We start from the raw sequence: 24,562 nt of genomic DNA on the forward strand, positions 1-24,562 counted from the left end.
ACCATTTTAAGTGTTAGTTGGATTAAAAATGAATTTCGGGCTCAACTTGTGCAGTTGTTGGCTGTTATAAACAGGAACTAAAAACGGTTCAAGGAACAAAAAAAAAACAATCTTTTTTTTTTTTTTTTTTTTTTTTGCGGAACATAACCAAAATCGCGAACGAAATCCCTTTCAATTGTTCCGGAGCGAAAACAATATTTTTAAATGCTGCTGACTGGTTAAGAACCATTTTTTCTTGGATCCAAAGACCAACGTTTTTATCACAGCAAATTTTCTGAATTACTCAACTTCCTGTTGCTCGAAAAAAAAAAAAAAATTCTCTTTTTAGTAGAATATAAGCACTTTTAGTAGAATATTAGCTTTGATCCTGAAGGAAACTGCTAGTTTAAAAACCAATGCTAAAAAAAAATCCTTAAATTCATTTGGGCTGCAAAAGGTGACGTTTAGTCTAAATGCACCCCACAGTGTGTGCATGCATGCAGAGAAAGATTTAGGTTATTAATTGATTTTAGGTGGCCAAATGAATATCTGAAATATTTTGGGGGATATATTTAATATTAAGAATACATTTATTGGGGGGCCTGTGTAGCTCAGTGGTAAAAGACGCTGGCTACCACCCCTGGAGCTTGCTAGTTCGAATCCCAGGGCGTGCTGAGTGACTCCAGCCAGGTCTCCTAAGCAACCAAATTGGCCCGGTTGCTAGGGAGGGTACAGTCACATGGGGCAACCTCCTCTTGGTCGCAATAATGTGGTTCGTTCTCGGTGGGGCGTGTGGTGAGTTGAGCGCAGATGCCTCGGTGGATGGTGTGAAGCCTCCACACGCGCTATGTCTCCATGGCAACGCGCTCAGCAAGCCACGTGATAAGATGCGCGGGTTGGCAGTCTCAGACGCGGAGGCAGCTGGGATTCGTTCGATTGTTTATTTTGGGTAGGGCATGTCGCTTATTTTGAGCTTGTTTTTCCAAAACAGGTGCCTTGTTTTTTTATTGAGAAATCTGGAAAAATTGCAGCTGGTATTTCATCCTTGGCACGGATACTGTCATACTGTCAATTTAAAAAGAACGTTATTAACCATTCTTTAATTTCATTGTAACCGGTTACCATTGGGAAAGGAGGTTGTGGAATCTCAGAACAGGAACGAAAAAAGACGAATGATGAATTCAGAACGAATGAAAAACAAAGTCACTGGTCATAACAATTCAAAGCAGTTGACGATATCAACATAACTAACCTTGGACCAACACTTCATGTCATCTACACACTCAGGTGAGGCACTATCAAAAACACTCGAATGTAAGTATCAGCACTATGGAACTACAGTCCTTTTTGTTTTGTTTTTTTACAAATTTAATATACACAAAAAAACATCACATTATCCAGTAAGAACATAAGCCAATATGAGTGAAAAAACTGGAGAACGGAAAACAAAAACAGCCATCCGTTATGAAACGTGGAACACGTCTGCGATCAGAAAAAAAAAAGGTGGTTAAACTAAAATAATTTCTGGTTCTTATTTCTGGTTTTCAGAACCAGTTCCACCAACTTGAAATCTTGAAATATGAGGATAATTTCCTGCTGCAGGATCTATATCATGGGAATATGAAGTGATTTCCTCTCCCATGATACTAAAGCAGGAAGTCGCTCTTCCATAATGACAGCATAATGAAATAAAAGGCCAAGGAGTTAATGAAATTAAACAGAAGACTCAAAAACAATTACTGCACAAAAGAATGAGACAGATCCACTTCACCACTGATCCTTTAAAACAGAATATAGACCAAATAAAGTAAAATTTTTAAAGATCACTAGTGTAAACGCACTGAAATTAGTATTTGCCCCTTATTAATTTCAGATACAGTTCTTGAAGAATTATTTACATATTTACTTTAGTATTAGTATTTAAATGTAAATGCAATTTATTACTGCTGACAGTTAAGAAAAGGTTTGAACATCAACCGAAACAAGATAAAACGTCTTTTCAACATGTCCGTTTACAAATTTGAAGGCTGCTAATTGGATGACTAAAGGTAAACATCATATTATGCCACAATGCATTACATTACAGAGTGCTTACGAACTATAAGCGAAGTCTTGCCTTTAAAACTGGTGGTGCTACTTTATTGAGTCACTTAATTAATTAAGTCACAACTTGAGTGAGACCTTACTCACAGCTGGTGCAACTCTACCCAGAAGAACTCCAGATAAAGGTCTCATGTTCTTCATCAACACTACAGAATGGTGACAAAAGTGAACATCACAAACCAAGTTATTTTCTCCATTCCTGAAGTGAAAGCCTGCACACTCCCACCCTTCCCAAACATCCTGGGATGTCTCTATTCCTGCTCCCACAGCTCCACATCTCAACAGCCCTGTGATTGACCTCAGATCCTCTGCAGGCATCTGAAGAACGCTGGCATGACAGCAGAAGACTGGATCTTTAACTGATAGCAGCTGTTCTCCCGCTACATCAGCACAAGCACACTTCTCAGTGTTTGTGAGGCTGTATTCCTGTAAATCACACAGTGAGGCGTCCTCCACACAGGGTTGTTAGAGTTCTGAATTTAGTATTTATTTATATTTTACTTTCAATTAGTCCATTTAATTTAGTTTTGCTTCATTACTTTTCACTCTACTACTTAGTTAAAATTTTTTCAGTGTCATCTAGTTTCAGTTTTTCAGTATATTTAGTTTTTATTTTAGTTTTAGAATTTGCATTAACTTGTTAATTAAATACATTGTCGGTAACATACAATTAGGACGTATTCATTAAAATTAGTTAACTATATTTGTTTACATGAACTAACAATGAACAATACTTGAACAGCATTTATTAATCTTGTTAGTTAAAGGGATAGTTCACCCAAAAATGATAATTCTCTCATCATTTACTCACCCTCATGCCGTCTCAAACTCGTATGACTTTCTTTCTTCTGCGGAATACAAACAAAGATATTTTGATGGATGAATGAGGTGTTTTTGTCCATGCAAAGTGAGTCATAGGGACCAAAATTTTTAGCTCCATATAAAAACAGCATGCGTTCAGCATGTGGATGCATGACAGAGCCGCTCACATGAACATGCATAGAAAACATGGGCAGAGGAAGGGGGCCTGGGTAGCTCAGTGGTAAGAAGCTGGCTACCACCCCTGGAGTTCGCTAGTTCAAATCCCAGGGCATGCTGAGTGACTCCATCCAGGTCTCCTAAGCAACCAAATTGGCCCAGTTGCTAGGGAGGTGTAAGGCTGGCACCGGGATGTCTACACTCAAAAGGCACCATTTCCAGTAAAAGTCAAAGAAGTCTGTGAGAATCAAAGTCATAGAACTCTCTCACAAAAGCTGAAATCTACACCTGAATATCACCACGTGTGATAAATTGCAAATCACTTTTGCATTGTTTTACAAAGCTGAAATCTTCACCTGAATATCACCACAGTGTGATAAATAGCAAATCACCTTGCTGCCCCCTCTTCTCTCTCCCCCTTCTCCCCTTCAACAGCTCTGGACCAACCCAAAGACACAAGATTTATATGTAAAATATAACAAATACCATGAAAACAAAGAATGCAACTGTATGTGTTTGATATCATTTAAGAGGTCTCTGTGCGACTGGTATAATGGTCTCTTTCCCATGTTGATAAAACTAATGGTGACAAAGTTATAAGGTCTTTGCCAAATACTGCATAATTCTGGAGGTCTATCCCCTCCTTGACCTACAATTGAAATGATCTCCTGTATGTTAACAAGGTTAAACCCCAGGAAGTCAAGAACCCATTCACCCCCAAATTCTCATTGTTCAAAGGATAATACCATTTGGTACACAATGTTTATTCTGTCTGGGTATTTAAGGAAAGTTGGCAAGAAGCTCGGGGAATCTGTAGACAGATCTCCCGCACGATCGCTGTGCGTAGTTTTCATTGCCAGGTAAATATTCTTAAATTCCTTGATCTCTGAATTGTTGATATTGAATGTGATTGGCTAATGATTTTATTCTTTGAATTGGATTTTGAATTATTGTTTTGTTACCTGGTTAATAAATTGTTATGTTTAAAATTATTCTAATTGACCTTGTGTTATTAACTCTAGTAGATTACGTTAAGTCCATAACACCACAAATCGTCGGCACACCGACTGATGTTTTAGAGCTCCGACTAACACATTAGCATTAGTCATGTATATTTAGACTGTAGAGGCTAATAATGGGTTTTTCCATTTGAACAACAAGGTGTTGTCAGACCAATCTAAATGGGAGTGAGCCTCAACCTCTGATTATTGTAATATTATTTGAACTAAGTGAACGTGGGAAACCATGGCATGATTATACAACGTTACCATTAGAAGAAGTTAAGTTGGTCAGCTTAGTTCTATGGTAATGGTCATGACCTCTGGTTAGATATAGTCTTACCTTAATTAAGTGTGTTCAGATCTATGGGAACTAGATAATATATTCTAGAATGAGCAAAGTGGAGTACGGCCATCTAGGATATTAGTCACTCGCCTCTGTCTAATGACCAAGACTGACGAATTTGTGATTATGAGATCGTATACCCGGCCAGTGCGAGACTCAAAGTGTTGTAGGAATCCGGATGAACGAGTGTAGAATGTAAAGTAAAGTGTTAAATAGAATAATCAAACATTCACCTACATTTAATGATTAACAAATATCATTTAAACCTTTTTTCATTATTGGAGTCAGATGAAATAAAGTAATACATATAAGCAAATGTATTTAATTTAATCTTGTAGTGTTGCGTAAAAGGAAAAACAGTAACACGCAGATCACCCTTCTACCGCGCCATTGGCTGCCGTCCTTGGACCAGTGGGTGGACCTTACAGAGGGTAGTCACATGGGGTGACCTCCTCGTGGTCGCTATAATGTGGTTCTCGCTCTTGGTGGGTCGCGTGGTGAGTTGAGTGTGGACGCTGCGGAGAATAGCGTGAAGCCTCCACACACGCTATGTCTCTGTGGCATTGCGCTCAACAAGCCACATGATAAGATGTGCGGGTTGATGGTCTCAGACGCGGAGGCAACTGGGATTTGTCCTCCGCCACCCGGATTGAGGCGAATCACTATGCCACCACGAGGACTTAAAAAGCACACTGGGAATTGGGCATTCCAAACTGGGTGATTAAAAAAAAAAACAAATTTTTAATGAATTTTTACTGTTTAGTATATGTTCATTTATGAACTTACAATGAACAATTGTATTTTTAAAAATGTACATTCATGATAGTTAATGCATTTAGCAATGTTAAAAAATATAACCTTATTTTTAAGTGTTATAAATATCTTTAATTGTCTTCAGTTTCTCAGGTTACATTTTCTCAGATCTAATTTTCATTAGATTAATTCATTTTCATGCCAGGGTCCCAAATTTTAGTTTATTAATGTATCAAAAAATAATAATAATAATAATTTTTATTATTATTTAAAGAATGAACATGCATTTTAGTTTAGTTTCTGTTTCTCCAATTATGTTAGTTTATAGTTTTCAGTTAATGAATGTGTTTTCCTTTCGTCTTCGTTTGAGCTTTTATTACTGATAATAACACAGCTTTCAGAAGAATGTGTGCAGATATCTGAGGCCGTTGTGTCTGTGCTGGTGTTTCATCATCTGATGTAAAGTGCTCGTCCTTGAGCAGAAGGGCATACCAGTGAAATGTGCACACATACACACACACACACACACACACACACACACACACTGGTCACATGATCATGGTGTGTTCTGATCAATTCAGTCTCATGAATATAAACACTCTTATCACAGCATTTTTCAGCACACGTTCAGTTCTCTCTCTATCTAGAATATCACAAACTCCTTTATGTGTTAATATTTAGGTACAAGCTGGTTGTATTTGTATTTAGTAATACAGTTTGTTGAAGAGAATGTGGGTTCAATACAAGCACAACTGACAGCATTTGTTGCATAACATTGATTAAAACAAAACAAAAAACTCTACTCTTGTCCATAATTTTTTTCTTACAATAGGAGTAAACGATGCCAGAGTTAAGAGGGTTTAAAGGCCGACATATTTTATTTTTAATGAAAGAATACTGGTAGTTTACCCAAAAATGAAATTTTGTCAGAATTCGCTCACTCTCATGTAGTTCTAAATTCTTTTTTAGGCAAAGCGATCATTTTCATTTGGATATCCCAGTCCGCCTTTTCAATACAATGGCAGTCAGTTTTCCAAGTCTTCTGAAGACATATGACAGGTTTTGGTGAGAAACAACCCAAAATGAAGGCAATGTTGCAGCCCAATGTGCATTTATAAGAGCTATGAGAGAAGCCTGTTCCCAGTGGCACAGTGGTTTTCAACGCTAAACAATGCAAGTTCTCAATTGAAGATGTTAGGCACTGTGAACAAGCTTCTTTCAAAGTGCTCTTGGACACCGATAACAGAATTTTCACAAAACAAAATAAAAATAATAAACTACTGTATGCCTTCAGAAGATTTGGAAAATGACATACGAGCCCCATGGGCTACTATTATGCTCCTTTCGGGTTCTTTTTCAGCTTTAAAGTGAGTCCAGTGCCTGTGTATTGAGAAGCTGGACTGGGATATTCATTAACAGTCAAATAAATCCTTTAGTGTTCCACATACTGCAAGAAAGAAAGTAATACAGGTTTGAGGTAGAGTAAATAATGGCAGAATTGGGGGCCTGGGTAGCTCAGTGGTAAAATACGCTGGAGTTACCCCTGGAGTTCACTAGCTCGCTAGTTCAAATCCCAGGGCATGCTGAGTGACTCCAGCCAGGTCTCCTAAGCAACCAAATTGGCCCGGTTGCTAGGGAGGGTAGAGTCACATGGGGTAACCTCCTCGTGGTTGCTATAATGTGGCTCAATCTCAGTGGGACGCGTGGTGAGTTGAGCGTGGTTGCCACGGTGGATGGCGTGAAGCCTCCACAAACGCTATGGCAACGCACTCAACAAGCCACGTGATAAGATGTGCAGGTTGACGTTCTCAGACGCGGAGGCAACTGGGATTCGTCCTCCGCCACCCGGACTGAGGCGAATCACTACGCCACCACGAGGACTTAAAAGCACGTTGGGAATTGGGCATTCCAAATTGGGAGAAAAAAAAATAATTTTTTTTTTAAAATGGCAGAATTGTCATTAATGTGTGAACTATTTCTTTAAGTAATGCACTATTTACAGTCAGTCATGATTAGCGGCTAGTCATGTGATCTCAACATGGCGGCTTCCACAAGGCGCCCCGCTCCATGTAAAATAAAACAACGTACATCAGAAGACTGTTATGACTGGAGTGTCAGTATGCATCATTTCAAACATATTTTTTAAACAATGCAATATAATTCAGTTCTAATTTAACTACATTTTTTAATGAGAAAAAATATTGCTGAGTGTATCTTTAAATGTGACAGGGAGTGTGCGGGACAGCTGGCAGACAGACGCCTGGCATCGGCCGCCGGTGCTGACTCACTCCTCCAGCACTGGCACAAACACACTTCCTCTCGACCAGCAGAGAGACGCCCGTCACGTGACACCTGCACCTGCCACACACACTGTTTACCTCCAAGTGTGTGATTGTGTGGAAGTAAACAGCACACGGATCACTGCTTTCATCAGCAGTACTGACAATCACGCTTAGCTATCACGAACATCCATAATAATCCAGTGCAGGACGGGCTGATGGCCCAGGGTCAGTGTGAGAGAGATTCAGGCCAGCTGACAAAATCACAACTCACCTTACTGGGCCAGTGCTGTGTTAGTAATTTCATTTTTAGTAATGTCATTTACTGGGCCAGTGCTGTGTTAGTAATGTCAACGGTTTGCACTGTTTATATGAGACAAGGAGTTACATAAAATGTAAGAAAACAGAGCATAAATACTCACTGACACTGAATTTTACTTCAGTGCATTTAGTGATGGCACTGAAATACTGTATGAAATACTGCAGAGTGTAAAGACTATGAATAACTGCATATGATGGAGGGGGCACTGAGCTTGACAATATAACATTAATGATGGATGAAGTTCCTTATAATAATGATAACATCATTAGAAAACTAGATAAAGAAAGTTTGTGAAGCCAAACAAAATGTTGACCTGACAAAGCATTGCCTAGAAGTTTTAAAACAGCTTTAAAAAGTCTTAATATATATTGATTATGTAGTTTAAATACTTAAAGCTGAAGTATGTAACTTTTTCTTTGTTAAAAAACTTTCCTCTATCTCAGCTTAATATGCAGAGACAACTATAAGTAAGCCATTCAAAGGTTCAGTCTTTCTGTGGCACTTTCTCTGTTTGTTTTGAGCGACCCATTTATACCCTTTGTTTGACCAACAGCAGACGGGCGTATTCAGAAAGCTGTTTTGAAAACAAAGTTCCGTTTGGTGGTGCAGAACTAACATACTTCAGCTTTAAATCCAACTAAAGATAGATTAGAGGCTTGTTATTAGTTATAGTTTTTTTTTTTTTCTGGTTCTCGAATCTGATTGGACGAGAGGCATTCCATAAATGTTGAAAAAGGACACGTTACTGTATCACTTCACTTGTGTTCGTGGTGTTCCAAACCATAGCAATGAGAGCAGTGCAGAGATCTAGTGATGGAGATTTTCATTCATTCCTATGACATTACATATTTACACCAGTAGGTGGCGACAAGTGAGTGTCTTGCGTAGTCTGCGAGACAAGCGCTTAGCCTTTCAATGTTTACTCTGTTGACTGCGACCTCCTACAGATGCATTTGATGCATGCGCAAGTACTGATACTCTTCAGGACAGTCAATGGCAGGCACATGCGCACACGATGCATATAGATGTGGACATAATGGGCCGCATGCGGACAGGACGCGTGAACTGAAATTTACACCATGAGCACTGTGCATGGGAGCTAGTACTTGTGTTACTGAGCATTTTGGTCTTGGGTTAAGGGTTTCGATAAAAACCCAAGTTCGATCAATATCAGTATATTGACTTTGTCAAGTCAACATAATAAAACTATAATATGTGGTAGTCAGGGTATAAAATTAGCACCTGCCAAATACATGTTTTTCATGCGCAATAGCGGGTCATTTTGCTCATCTACCCGCCACTGTGGCGGGCGACCTGTAAGATGTCTCGGAGTGACAAATAAGAAGAAATGATGTTAGACACAAAGATGTACATTTGAAGAAGCACACTTGATTATATTTTGATGAACAGACGAAAGAATAGCTATCAATGCAAGTGTCTGATTCGCCATGTGTTCAGAGGTTTATTGGCGCTCACGCACGTCTTGTGGAACAAGCACATATGACGAGTTCTCAGTATTTCTTCTCTGTCAGTCATCTGGGAATGATTTGCAAGGATAGTGTCCTCTTGAACAAGAAGTATCTCTTCTGTGCTTGTCTACTCTTTAGCCTCCATTTGAATGTTGCAAAATTATTTTTATGATAATAATAATAGCCTGGTATTATTTTATAAAATCACTTTGTTAAAATGTTGTCAACATATGTATATATATATATATATATATATATATATATATATAAAAACCGTCATGGGAAAAAGAAAGTACACCCTCCTTGAATTCTATGGTTTTACGTATCAGGACATAGTAAACATCATCTGGTCCTTAGCAGGTCTTAAAATTAAGAACAACAACACATGACATATTACACCGTGTCATGATTTATTTAACAAAAATAAAGCCAAAATGGAGAAGCCATGTGTGAAAAAGGAAGTACACCTTATGATTCAATAGCTTGTAGAACCACCTTTAGCAGCATAACTTCAAGTAATCATTTTCTGTATGACTTTATCAGTCTCTCACATTGTTGTGGAGGAATTTTGGCCCACTCTTCTTTACAACGTTGCTTCAGTTCATTGAGGTTTGCAGGCATTTGTTTATGCACAGCTCTCTTAACGTCCTGCCACAGCATTTCAATCGGGTTGAGGTCTGGACTTTGACTGGGCCATTGCAACACCTTGATTCTTTTCTTTTTCAGTCATTCTGTTGTAGATTTGCTGGTGTGCTTGGGATCATTGTCCTGTTGCATGACCAAATTTCGGCCAAGCTTTAGCTGTCAGACAGATGGCCTCACATTTGACTCTAGAATACTTTGGTATACAGAAGAGTTCATAGTCGACTCGATAACTGCAAGGTGCCCAGGTCTTGTGGCTGCAAAACGAGCCCAAATCATCACCCCTCCACCACCGTGCTTGACAGTTGGTATGAGGTGTTTGTGCTGATATGCTGTGTTTGGTTTTTGCCAAACGTGGCGCTGTGCATTATGGCCAAACATCTCCACTTTGGTGTCATCTGTCCAAAGGACATTGTTCCAGAAGTCTTGTGGTTTGTTCAGATGCAACTTTGCAAACCTAAGCCGTGCTGCCATGTTCTTTTTAGAGAGGCTTTCTCCTGGCAACCCTTCCAAACAAACCATACTTGTTCAGTCTTTTTCTAATTGTACTGTCATGAACTTTAACATTTAACATGCTAACTGAGACCTGCAGAGTCTGAGATGTAACTCCTGGGTTTTTTGCAATTTCTCTGAGCATTGCACGGTCTGACCTTGGGGTGAATTTGCTGGGACGTCCACTCTTGGGAAGACTGGCAACTGTCTTGAATGTTTTCCACCTGTAAATAATCTTTCTCACTGTAGAATGATGGACTTTAAATTGTTTGGAAATGGCCTTATAACCCTTCCCAGATTGATGGGCAGCAACAATTGCTTCTCTAAGATCATTGCTGATGTCTTTCCTCTTTGGCATTGTGTTAACACACACCTGAATGCTCCAGACCAGCAAACTGCTAAAACTTCAGCTTTCATAGAGGTGGTCACACTTTCTGATGATCAATTAATCAAGGGCATTTGATTAGCAGCACCTGGCTACTACTTAGCCTCTTAATTCCTATGGAAGCAGTAAGGGTGTACTTAGTTTTTCACACATGGATTCTCCATTTTGGCTTTATTTTTGTGAAATAAATCATGACACGGTGTAATATGTCATGTGTTGTTGTTTAACTGAGGTTACATTTACCTAATTATAAGACCTGCTAAGGACCAGATGATTTTTATTATGTCCTGATACGTAAAACCATAGAATTCAAGGAGGGTGTACTTTCTTTTTCCCATGATTGTATATATATATATGATGTTATATTTACACTGGCGGCCAAAAGTTTGGAATAATGTTCAGATTTTGCTCTTATGGAAAGAAATTGGTACTTTTATTCACCAAAGTGGCATTCAACTGATCACAATGTATATTCAGGACATTAATAATGTGAAAAATTACTATTACAATATGAAAAAAAAATTCAGAACTTCTTAAACTACTTCAAAGAGTTCTCATCAAAAAATCCTCCACGTGCAGCAATGACAGCTTTGCAGATCCTTGACATTCCAGCTGTCAATTTGTCCAGATACTCAGGTGACATTTCACCCCACGCTTCCTGTAGCACTTGACATAAATGTGTCTTGTCGGGCACTTCTCACACACCTTACAGTCTAGCTGATCCCACAAAAGCTCAATGGAGTTAAGATCCATAACACTCTTTTCCAATTATCTGTTGTCCAATGTCTGTGTTTCTTTGCCCACTCTAACCTTTTCTTTTAGTTTTTCTGTTTCAAAAGTGGCTTTTTCTTTGCAATTCTTCCCATAAGGCCTGTACCCCTGAGTCTTCTCTTTACTGTTGTACATGAAACTGGTGTTGAGCGGGTAGAATTCAATGAAGCTGTCAGCTGAGGACATGTGAGGCGTCTATTTCTCAAACTAGAGACTCTGATGTACTTATCCTCTTGTTTAGTTGTACATCTGGCCTTCCACATCTCTTTCTGTCCTTGTTAGAGCCAGTTGTCCTTTGTCTTTGAAGACTGTAGTTGTACACCTTTGTATGAAATCTTCAATTTCAAGCATTGTATAGCCTTCATTCCTCAAAACAACGATTAACTGATGAGTTTCTAGAGAAAGCTGTTTCTTTTTTGCCATTTGTGACCTAATATTGTCCTTAAGACATGCAAGTCTATTGCATACTGTGGCAACTCTAAAACAAACACAAAGACAATGTTAAGCTTCATTTAAGGAACCAAATATCTTTCAACTGTGTCTGATATAATGGCAAGTGATTTTCTAGTACCAAATTAGCAATTTAGCATGTTTACTCAAGGATAAGTTGTTAGAGTGATGGCTGCTGGAAATGGGGCCTGTCTAGACTTTAAAAAAAAAAAAAAAAAGAGAGACATTTTTCAAACAGTGATGGTGCTGTTTTTTACATCAGTAATGTGCTGACTATACTTTGTGATCAGTTGAATACCACTTTGGTGAATTAAAGTACCAATTTCCTTCCGAAACAGCAAAATCTGTACATTATTCCAAACTTTTGGCCGCCAGAGTGTGTGTGTGTGTGTGTGTGTGTGTGTGTGTGTGTATATATATATATATATATATATATATATATATATATATATATATATATATATATATATATATATATATATACACACGTGTATATGCTGTATATTAATTAAAGTTATTTTCATTCCCTGGTGATAGTGTTGCAGGGTACTTTGGTGCTATGGTACCCTAACGGACTCAAGCTTAAGAAAACGCCGGTGCCACATTAATTTTCAAACGGTGGTACTGTAATAACCGTTGTATTTTCAGTAATTACTATTCCCAGAAAACATACACAGACTTAACTCTGAGTGGCGCATGCTGCTCAGACTCGGCATCGGCATGTATCTCACAACATGAGTAGAATCGTGTTACTTTAGCTGGTATCGTACTGAAAACATTGAGTGCATCTACACACACTTTCTTACAACAATTATGCTTAATAATTCGACAAAGTGTGTGGTCAGGGTGAGATCATAAATGGTTTAAGCGTAACGCAGTCAGCACATGTATATTTCTGCCCATTATCTTGATTTCATGTTGCATGCAAACACTTTTACCGACATTCATATTGGCTTAGCCAATGTGTGCAACTCTTGTGAGCATGTCCGTTTACATTCTGACGTTAAAATTAGAGAATAACCTAATGATTTCAAATCTTATGTAAACATGGATTTCCTTTGTTCTTTGATTTTTTAAATAAGATGATTTTTTTTAGTTGTCAGCATATTGGTGTGCATATAGATGCCATTAGTATTAAGGTATCATGAAAACCCAATAAAATAACATTTAAAATTTTCTGTTTTTATTCATTCCTTAAAACAGTGATTCCTGTACATATACCCCAGGTTGTACTTCAGCAGATTGCATGGAAATTTCAATTTTGCTTTGTTAAACTGAGTACAGAAATTATGACTTAAAAATTCAGGACTTTAATTCAAATTAAAAATCACAAATAATCTCTCTTTGTAAGTTTGAGTAAACATATTCAGGTCCTTTTTAAGGAAAGAAATCAAAATAACATGGGCTCAGCTATTTGTTTTGATTACACTGTAAGTACCGTAATATACCTATCTAGATCTCCAGTATAAACTGTGTTAATAGAAACACATTTCTGGCCACATTTGGTGCTGATGAAGAGCTAACAAAAACACTGTCCTCTAATATCATTGAATGACTTGCAGTTGCGTTCAAGAAAGAATTGTTCAATAGTTTCTCGTATTCATGATACAATACATTATAAATCAACAGTAAGTTAATTGCTATCACAGTAAAATGATCTGGAGTCAGCCATAGATATTGAGACCTCAGGGCAGCATCTATATATTTCATTATGTTATTATTATAAGAGCATATATCACTGCTGTTTACATTTATCATCATTTGTAACGTGTTTGAGGGGCAGTCCACTGGAGTGAAGAGGGAGGGGAGGATTATACAACATCAACCTTTCAGCTTTAGAGGACCTTTAGAGCAAACCGACTCAAGTGAGAGCTACTGCCTCTGCTGTTCTGAGACGTCACTGCAGTCCACACACACACACACACACACACACACACACACACACACACACACGAGAAGCCTGTCATGCAAGCTGAAGGTCAGACTTACTGTATGGATGCGTGGTCGGCATCGGACGGGCCGGGATGGGAGAAGCATCTGGACACTGTGGAGCCCATGAGAGTCAGCGGATGAACTCCTGATGGGTCGTACTGTACGGCCGGACACTCCGCTCTGACCTACATTGAGACAGTTGCGCGTGTACTGGGACACTGTTTGCGCTCATTCATTAGTCTCATCCCTTTGGTCGCCACCATCAGCTCCTGCCTCTCGCTCCATCTGCAGACCGTCCGGGCAAGAGGAGGGGCTGGAGCAGCACAAACCATGCTTTATTTACCTCCTTTAGGAGGCTGCAATGATGCTCTACTGCAGCTATAAATAACAGCAGCGGGGCCGATGGGTCTGAGGATGAAGTAATGTAGTGTGATCAGACTACAGCGATCACTGACGCACATGGGGGACATGCATGTTTACTCGCACATTATTATTATTCGGCTGTAGAGTGTGTTGCTGCATGTCAGACTCAAATGTTTCATGAGTAAAAATTCTCCACATACACAGAACTACTGTTAAAACAGAGATCCTCTGACAATAAGCGTGAGAGTCCAGTGAGAACGGTGAACAGCAAGTCATGAACTCTTTCAGTTCAGTGCAGATTGAACTCACACAGAAAGAGAACCGGATAAAAAGTAAAAAGTAAAATCCTGTTAAAGGAATATTCTGGGTTTAAAACAAGTTAAGCTGAATCGACAGCATTTGTGGCATAATGTTGATTACCACAAAAATTTATTTTGACTCATCCCTCCTTTTCTTAAAAAAAATAACAAATATTGAGGTTCCAGTGAGACACTTACAATGGAAGTGAATGGGGGTCAATCTGTAAACGTTAAAATACTCACTGTTTCAAAAGTATATACACACGACATAAACAATATGTGTGTTAACATGATTTAAGTGTGATAAAATCACTTACAAACTGCAACTGTGTAAAGTTATATCCAATGACAATGTAATGTCAACAAACCCTAAAAGGACTGTAAAATAACGATTTAAACAACTTTACAGCTCAAATAATACACAAGTTTTAACAGAAGAATGAATGTAAGTGCTTTTATAAAATTATAAGCTTCACATTTCTGCCTTTAAACCCTCCAAATATTGACCCCATTCACTTCCATTGTAAGTGTCTCACAGTAACCTCGATTTTTGCTGTCGATTGAGCTTAACTTGTATTGAACCCGGAATATTCCTTGAACACACTTTTCACACTCTCACTAGTTTATTTAATTTGTCTACAGTTTTTGAACATTCATAACAGGAGATTTATGTCATTCGAGACATGAAAATTAATTTCCAGCACATCTCAAATTCTGTATTGTGAAAATTAACGGTTTCCAAAAACAAAAAAATGAAGACTCCTTTGTCTTGCTAAGGCTAATTTCATAGCTAACATTTGATGTATCCTAAATACACAAGATTAAATCATATTTTCACACTTTTTATATAATTTGGCAAAATTACAGCTTGATTGATAAAAATAATCTGCTGAAAAGTGATATTTCCATCAGTTTTTCTTTGTTTTGTCTCATATTTCATCTCAAGCATACTCTCCACTCACACTTTTGTCCACTTGGTTAACAAGTACACTAACTTTTGAACAAAAAAATGTGTGGGACAGTTGTAATTTTTGACAAATTGTTAGAAATCATTTTCACACAATAAATATTGAAATGTTTTGTGTTTATTTCACTCATTAGATGATCATAGTTTTAAACATGTAATAATAATAATTTTATAATGGATTTTTCATAGTTTAATATTGAATGTCTGGGTCTGGGACAAGACTAAAATAGTCAAATCTAGATGTAAAAGACATTTGAAAAGTACCAAAAACAAATGATGAAGACCGGGAAAAAGTTTCTGAGCCAGTTTTGATTGTGACCTTTATTTAACAAAAGACAAAATCTGAAGTTGAAATAAAAACCCCTGGGGACTTGAAAGTGCTCAAAGTTGAAGAAAACCCCATAAACGTAATGACAGATCTTCATGACCTGAGTATCCAACTTTTTCCTGGGGGTCTAACTGGTGAAACGAATGTGGGTGGGACTTCTGCCAGAAGTCATTCCACAGCATTCCCTAGCTCTGGCTGCAGTCATTTTTGACCCTGTTTACAGCTAGTTTCGGTCAACGCTAAATATAGTTGTAAATGGGGTGCAAAATGTTTTGTGATTGGATCACAAAAAACACATACGGAGGTAATCAAAAACCACACCGCATTTGAGGTTCCCGGACAGCAGCGACGCACCACCTCTCACCTGTCAATCATCCGCCGAACAAAAGTTTAAATCTGATTTGAACATGCAGGGTGACAAGATGACAAACACACACATCTGAAGCTGAACTAACACAGGTACTCCACTAAAACAACCGATAATTTTGAACGAGATGTTGCGTTTGTGCTTAGATTAAATCTCAGATGCATCTGGGAGAAACAGTGCCGGTTTTGTTTGCACTTTCTTAATCTTCATGACTTTTTTGCAGTTTATTATCGTTCAGTAACATGCTGATATTGTGACTGATGTATGTCCTCACAAAATCATATACGCTCTCCTCAAAATCCCAACACCACAACGAAAGAATGAATGGACATACGCCGAAGCAGAGACTATTCATTTAGTAGAGATTGGCCACTTCTATTAAAATGAATGGGAGAAATTGAAACGCTCAACCAAGGAGCTCTGAGAGCCCAACGGTCAACGGATGTAGAAAGGAAGTCCCACCTTACAGTTAAAAGAGTCAATCACCTTTTAGATACAGACATCGCCTGTCAATCAACTCGAGAACACGCATTCGCATTAGCCATACAAGTCAGGAAAATTATGTTTTTTAGTGTAATAAGTAGCACAATTTATGATTCCAGTTTAGTCAGATTTTACTGCTGATTTAAAATATGTTCTTTGATCGTAATCTTGACCAACTATCTTTCTCCATTCATCGATGGGAGCTGCACTGGCATGACTGGAAATAGCCTCCCGAGAGCATAACAAAGATGGCCGACAGTGAACTGGCTTGCTAGAGAGACTTTGACCGCAAAAACAACTGTTTACTTGACAAAGGAAGTACCGCCCATATTTCTCGCTAAGCATCACAGCACATAGGAAAAAGGTGGATAAGCCAAATAAAACATTACAAAACCAATTCCAAATTCTGATTGCATGAGCCGTGTTTGAAGCCGCTGTAAAATGCAGATAAACACACCTGTGATGCGGAAAGCTGAAGCATTGCTTAGCAACCCTTAACAGCCTACAGTTAGACTTATGAACTAAATGACTTGCCAAAAGTATGTTTATTCGTATTACTACTATTTATTAAATTAGCTATTTATTAAGCATTGGTGATTTTGTGTCATCTTGCTGTTGCTGCTGTTGCTGTTGTTTTATAGTAAGCAAGCAGTAAGCCACAAGAGGATGGATAAAGGGTATTTAATGTGGCTTATAATAAAACTGTCAATAAATAACAGTTTGACCTCAGCTGGTATCTTTAGAAACAACATAAACTCCATGTCTCAACATTAACATGCTGTTATTAACGAATAATAGTCATTTTACCTCTCAGTATCTCTCAATTGCATTGAATATCTGAATGTATAAGTGCAGCTCATCAGATTATTCAGCAGAGGGCGCCATATAATCAAAATAAAACTCAAGTGTCTGTGTTTTATGCCTCATATAATGCTAAAACTGCTAAATACTCACAATCAGCAGTCACAACCATGACAAAACCATTCTTCTGAATAGCAGAAGAAGTCAGCTGTATATTTTTACCTCAAACAGCCGTGCAGCCAGTCTTTCGGGTCCTTCTCATCCAAACTGTTCACCAGAGCTGCACCCGCTGTGCCCGTGTCCTCAACGGTCGATGACAGAAAGGAAGAGGTGACCTCCAGAATCGTCCGTCTGCTCTTCTGCGTGGCGGTGACGCTCAACAGCTCAACGTCTGCACTCGGGTCAGCTCCGGTCGAGTCCAGGAACAGAGTTCTGTCTTTGAGTCGCTGTTGAATCATGGGCGTGAGGGGGATGTCAAAGGTAAACAAGGGTTCTAGAGCAGTTAGAGGAGCAGGATCAGGCGCAGGGTTGGACAGCATGTCCAATGAGTTCGTACTGCTGTAGAGAGTCCCTTGCAGACGCTCAGACTCCAGGATGTTCTCAAACTGACAGCTGAAGACATCTGTGGCCTCCTCACCAGCGCTGGATTTACCTTCAAAACACCTGAAACAAACACAAACACATCTACATGACAGAAGCACAAAGCGTGAGACTGCACAGGAAGTTAATAATGACATTCTCTCTGTGGTCACTTACCTGTTAGAGAAGTGAATATTTCAACTACACCACAACACACTGAACAGACCAATTTATGACCCTCTTTTCCTCTATGATATGAAACAGTGATGGTCAATCTCACGGAGAAATGTCCAGGTCACGTTTCACTCCAAAATCCAAATAAATAAATTAAGAAATTATACTTTGCTTGAAGAAAATAAAGCCTATTTTGGGACCATTATGATATGTTGCATTTTAACATTAATTTGATGACATTTAAGCACATTTCCCTCTAAAATTCTCATTTCATCATGCACGAAAATTTGTTACTGTAATTTGTTCTGATGTTTTGAGTTTCTTTATAATTCTCATTATTCTCAAAGGTGATTCTCATTAATACATCATTAATATAATACAACAATACAATACTTTAAAAATCATGGAATTGTAGTCTTCGTATTATAGTCATTATTACAGTTAAAATAAATAAATATTGTAAAACAATGATACTGTAAAAAAAAAGAAATTTAAATCAGTATAAATTAAAGACAGTAAAACTAATTATAAAAATCATAAGAATGATTTATATATATATATATATATAAGAATTCAATGTATAATGAAATTGTTAAAAAAAAAAAAAAAAGGAAAGAAATTTAAATAAAAATAATTCTCAAATCACTAAAATCAACAAATGTCCCTTGCATTTCATTTTAGCACTAGTTTGCATCCATTTTCATTTTAGCATTACCTTTGGGTTGATTTTTCATTTCACTAAATTAGTTTCATTTTTTTATTATTTATTGTTTCTATAGTTTTTTTAATTTATTATTTCATTGTGTATTTAATGATTTAAATACAAATAAAAAAAATGATTTAATTTGGAGTAATTTGGAGTATATTCCTGGAAAAAGTGGTAAACAAATGATTTAATATGTTTATACATTTAGTTCATTACTAAGTTCATACTCCTTAATTATTTTAATTACTGGTAAATAGATACCATTTATTCTCAATTAATAATATGTAATCATTGTTAGTTAGTAATGCATTGACTGATGTTTACATATGCAACTTTTACTTTTAATATATATATATAAATTATATTATACATTGAATTTAACATTAAAAAGTACTGTTCATTGTTAGTCAAGAGTGGTGGTGGCGTAGTGGGCTAAAGCACATAACTGGTAATCAGAAGGTTGCCGGTTCTATCCCCACAGCCACCACCATTGTGTCCTTGAGCAAGGCACTTAACTTCAGGTTGTTCCGAGGGGATTGTCCCTGTAATAAGTGCACTGTAAGTCGCTTTGAATAAAAGCGTCTGCTAAATGCATAAATGTAAATGTAATGCATAAATGTTAGCTCATGTTAACTCGCTAACTAGGACTGGGTAAAAATGTTGATTTCACAATGCATTGCGATCTTCATTTGAACAATCTCGATTCTTAAATCCCAAGATCAATCTTTTACTCTACGCACAATCCTCTATCACAATCAGAGGAAATCACTCGCATTTGCGACAATATATTTAGATATTTGGCAACTGTGATTCTTTTTTGTTGTTTTTGTGACAGTGGCTTACAGTGAACACACTGTAACGCTTCCTCTATTGCATTTGATCATTTCATATTAAGAGCAATGACAGATAGTTCATAAAGGAAGTGAAACAGTGTTTTAATAGAGAACTGAATGTACAGTAACATTAACTGATAAACGGCACCCTTCAACTCTTAAAGTATGCAAAATACTGCATCAGTCATCCGTAACATTTATTACTGTAACACACACATACTAGTGAACTGCCTACCTAGACAGCATTTTAGGCATCAAAGCTGTTACAAAAGGTAGACAGCTAAATTCTACTTCCTTCTCGCTAATAATACCTCACTTTAGCCACAGGAAACATCACATGTATCCTTGCAAGGCAGCTCACTAGGTTTTGGAACAGAGCTCATGTTACTAGAGCAGAAAATGTTTTATTGTGTTCCCGAAAAGTTCCCAAACCTTCACTAATTTAAAGACTTCCAAATTTAGCATTCCAGCAGACATATATAAATAGTCATTTAAAGAGGCGCAATTACAATACTGACTACTGACCAATACTGTTTTTTCATAGATACTACAGCAGTTATATTCATGTTTCAGTGTCCAATATGCAGAGCTAAATTTTAATGTTTTATGTTTTTGATTGATTCTGCTTTTTGACACAATGATAACTAAATAAATATTATACTAAACATATAATAATAATAACTATTTAACAGAGATGCTATTACAATACTATACTAACAAATACTGTTTTTTACTAGACCCAATATTGATTTTTATAATGTTTAAGTGTTCCAAAAACAATATGCAGAACTAAATTAGATTGTTTTATTTCTGCTTTTTGACACAATTATAACTAAACAAACATATACAGTAATAATAATAATTAGGGCTGTCAATAGATCAACATTTTTAATTAAATAAATTACATGACATGCCGATAAATTAATTAAATTAATCACAAACATTATTTGCTGTGAAAGGGACCCAAATAAATATAATTCATATAAATAATGCATAATAATTCAAATATTTATAATTATAATATGTAGGCCTTTTAATAAATATATAATACAGATTGAAATTGAGTTTGAAATAAATTGTATTATTGTGGCAGATGAATAAAGCATTGATTAGGCAATAAAAACTGTGGCTTAAGAACACAATATATTGTCTGTTTTATTCTGATATCATATAGTTGACAGCAATCTGTTTTGCACTGAGTTCGTCCAGTTTTCTCAGGATGCGCTGTTGCGTTCTGTCCTTGCTGTTTTTAATTGTCGCTCTGTTTACATGTGCCTCAGACGGACGCGTTTGGAGCGTCTCACTGGTATTCAGTGTCATAAACGCTGCATTTTTAGGATGCTGTGTCAAGCACGCATCAAGATTCCTGTATTCTGTTGTGCTTCCTCCTCAGTGAGCAGTTCTCATTCTGTTTCTGCTACTTGTGAGGTGTGTTGAGGCGCGCTGCCTCCTATTGACACAGCTCGTAAAAACAGATGTACTTCAAGCTTGAATTGCTCGTATGGTATGAAAATCTGCACTTTTACTACAGATTTTAAGTATGCATCAGGGGGCAGGATTAATTGCTTATGTATTATTTTGTTATATACTGTTATTGTTATATTGTTCTTTTTTATATACTTAATCGCACAAAATGAATGCGTTAAAGCTGAAGTATGTAATTTCTGAGCCACTATCAGCACCAAACTTAACTGCAAAAATAAACTGTTTTCAAAACAGTTTTCTGAATATACCCCCCCCCCCCCCCATCTGCCATTGGTCAAACAAAGAGATCGTCCCACCCCCAACTCACGCCACTGGTTGAGTAACGCTGTTGGGGCGGGTCTAAGATCGCACTAAACAAACAGAGACATTTTCAAAGCGCCACAGAAACACAGTGCTTACCGTTTCAAAGAAAATGTACCTGTCAATGGCTTACTTACAGTTGACTCTGCTTTTAGAGCTGAGAGTTGTTGGTTTTTTTTAGGCTTCAAACAATGATAACCAGAAAAGTGTGGATTGTGATTGAGATTGATAACTACCTCCAGTTTTCAATGTGTTTTTGCAGATGAAGGACTGAAGTGAAGAGCTACTGTACCTGTGTGTTTTGTGATCAGGTCTCACTCCTGTGACATCTGCGTGCTCCATGTCCTGACTCACATCCTCTTTCAAGCTACCGCTCTGCTCTGCTCCATTCTGCATCTTTCCGTTCAGCACACTCTCCGTCATGCTCTCTACAAAGCGTAGCTTCTTCTGTGGTTTCTCTTGCAGTTTGCTCCCTTCCAGAAAGGTGCTGCAGATGCCCGGGACCTCTGCCAGAATCTTACAGGTTTCCTCTAGGGACTCATCCAGAAGTCCCACAGATGGGTCATCAGAGTGGCTGGGCAAGGTTGACCCCATGACCTCATGTCCTTCGGTTTCTATCGTTGGGCTGGCGTCAGGTTTATTTTGGCAGTCCAGTGCATTCTCAGGGTCTCGAGCGGCAATTTCAGTGCTGAAGCAGCTAGCAACCATTGAGCTGGGATCCTTTATGAGCGTGTCGCACCACGAGTCAAACAGCAGTCCAGACGTCAGGAGCGAGTCCCCGGCTAACTCGGACTGGCCGTTCTGAAGATCTAAGCCTCGATTGGCCATATCCAGCGGCGTCTCGTTCGGTCCGGTGCAGGGGATCATGGGTGAGGTGGTGGTTGTGCCCCTCTGGGCCGCAGCATTCTGACTGTGAGCCGTCAGGCCACTTAACAGATTAGACAGCTCCCTGTCGATCTCCTGGAACAGTGATGTCTCATCGACATCATCATCATCAGTTTCAAGAGCACTGTCGACACTTGTGCTGGCTTCCTCTTTGACTTGGACTTGAGCAGTCACTGTTTGAGAAACCAGAAATTAAAGGATTAGTTCAACCAGAAACCTGAATTACTTTCTTTCTACCATAGAACACAACAGGAGACATTTTAAAGAACATTTTGGTCTTTCATTTCAATGCAATTACAAAAACTAGGTGACTGGAGCTTTCAAGCTTCAAAAATGACACAAAAGCACCACTGAAGTATAATAAAAGTTGTCTTTACGACTTCAGTGCTATATTCCAAATCTTCTGAAGTACAACAGCCTTGTGTCATTATTCGCCTAGGGGTAGGCGATATACCGGTTAAATGGATATATATTGCTAGAAATGTGTCAACTGCTTGAAATTTTTGTGCATTGTTTTTATCACGGTTATGCAAAATACCGCTGCATAGTACACAGAGTGCATTGCAAACGAATATTCATTATGTGAAGAGAGAGAGAGAGAGAGAGAGAGAGAAAAGACACGTATAGGTCGGTTAAAATGAAAACTGATGCACTAGGTCTATTTCATACCTCACAAATGGTTCTTTCTTGCTTTTTTTTTTTTTTTTTTTTTTAATCTGTTAAAATGATGGACAACATTTTGGAATCATCAGGATATGTTTTAAAATTAGGTAAATAACAAAAAAATACCAGTAAACAAATCTTTGTCAGTCGTGCATTTATATACAGTATATTGTCACCAAAAAGGTTTCCAGTATGAAAAGGGTAAATCCACAACAAATGCATGATGGAGGGGTTTGCTTCAGAATCAAAACAAACTAATTATTAAAAATAACATTTTATTTATTAATACATTAAAAACTAACTTTAACATTATGCATTTCAATTTCATAACAGATTTCCATCAAATTTAATTGTATCATCTTTAATAATAATAAAACTTTACTCAATATGATGGAAATTTGTAATGAAATTGAAAATCATAAATCTTGCGTGTTAAGTTGTTCCATTGCAATGGACATGACAGGTCTACCATTACTTTGGACATCATTTTGAATCAAAAAGGAATTTTAAAAAGGAATTACCTCCCAAAAAAATGTGGATTTGATTTGATCAGTTTAGGTGGTTTTACCAAACAATCCCCACATTCCACCATTCTACTGCAATAGGAAATGAATGGATGAGACTATACAGAGCATTTTGTATTATTTGTCAAACTAAAAATCAATAATTCAGACATAATGCAGAACAGACACACACATATTTATTCATTATTTTTTCAGAGGTTTTTGAATCACTTACCATAATAATTTGCACAGTGTTATAGATAAAACAATATATCGTCATCGACGATAAGAATATTGCATTCCGTTTTTGCTTAATATTGAACACCCCTACATCCGCCCTAGTGCCCATGAGAGTTCATGAGAGAAGTAGTGATGTCCGATTCATAAATGAATCATTCTTTTGTGTCAGATCTTTTCAATAAATCTGCTGATCTAGTTCACAAATCAGACTGATTCGGTTCTCGAGTTCAACGCAAAGCGGTTAACAGCTCACTGTGGGGCAAGATTATCAATGAATAATGACTTACATTTGTATATATTTTATCTACAGGTCATATTAATTATATTTATGATACTATTATGGTGCTTTTTCATCCTCTTTCAATTCATTGTAATTGCATGTTAACAAGCGACAAGTACAACATTTCTCCTTCAGGAAAGAAAGTCTTAAAAAGCTTAAAAAAGAAGCGGTCAGAGCTATGGTGCAGTGGGCTGCACAGATGCACAGTACACATAAGAGCTTTTCGTTCATGGGGACCCAGGTTTGAGTCTGATCTGGGCGAGGTCCCACTCAAGCTCCCCCTCTTTGAATCCTCCTTTCCTGTCTACACTCTATAAATAAAGGCAAAAAGCCCAAAAATAAAATACAAAAAAACACACAAAAAAGATGAGGATGGTTAAATAATGACTTTTAATAGCTGAATTTTC

At 37.6% G+C, this 24,562-nt stretch overlaps 1 protein-coding gene across 3 annotated transcripts in view; it reads right to left on the bottom strand.

The window, feature by feature from the left end:
- LOC127432445 (PH and SEC7 domain-containing protein 3-like) overlaps positions 1–24,562 on the bottom strand; it is a 180,608-nt gene that overhangs the window by 126,197 nt on the left and 29,849 nt on the right. For 2 of the 3 annotated variants that reach the window (XM_051683530.1, XM_051683529.1), the window contains 2 exons: positions 21,877–22,642; positions 17,730–18,170 (listed from right to left, as the gene is read on the bottom strand). In XM_051683530.1, coding sequence (XP_051539490.1) covers positions 17,730–18,170; positions 21,877–22,642 — 1,207 coding nt within the window. Of the gene's footprint in view, positions 1–13,956; positions 14,179–17,729; positions 18,171–21,876; positions 22,643–24,562 lie in introns of those variants that run through there. The other variant, XM_051683531.1, reaches the window with a different exon arrangement.

This window comes from Myxocyprinus asiaticus, chromosome 42 (genome assembly GCF_019703515.2).
Source record: "Myxocyprinus asiaticus isolate MX2 ecotype Aquarium Trade chromosome 42, UBuf_Myxa_2, whole genome shotgun sequence".
In the NCBI taxonomy this organism is placed as follows: domain Eukaryota; kingdom Metazoa; phylum Chordata; class Actinopteri; order Cypriniformes; family Catostomidae; genus Myxocyprinus; species Myxocyprinus asiaticus.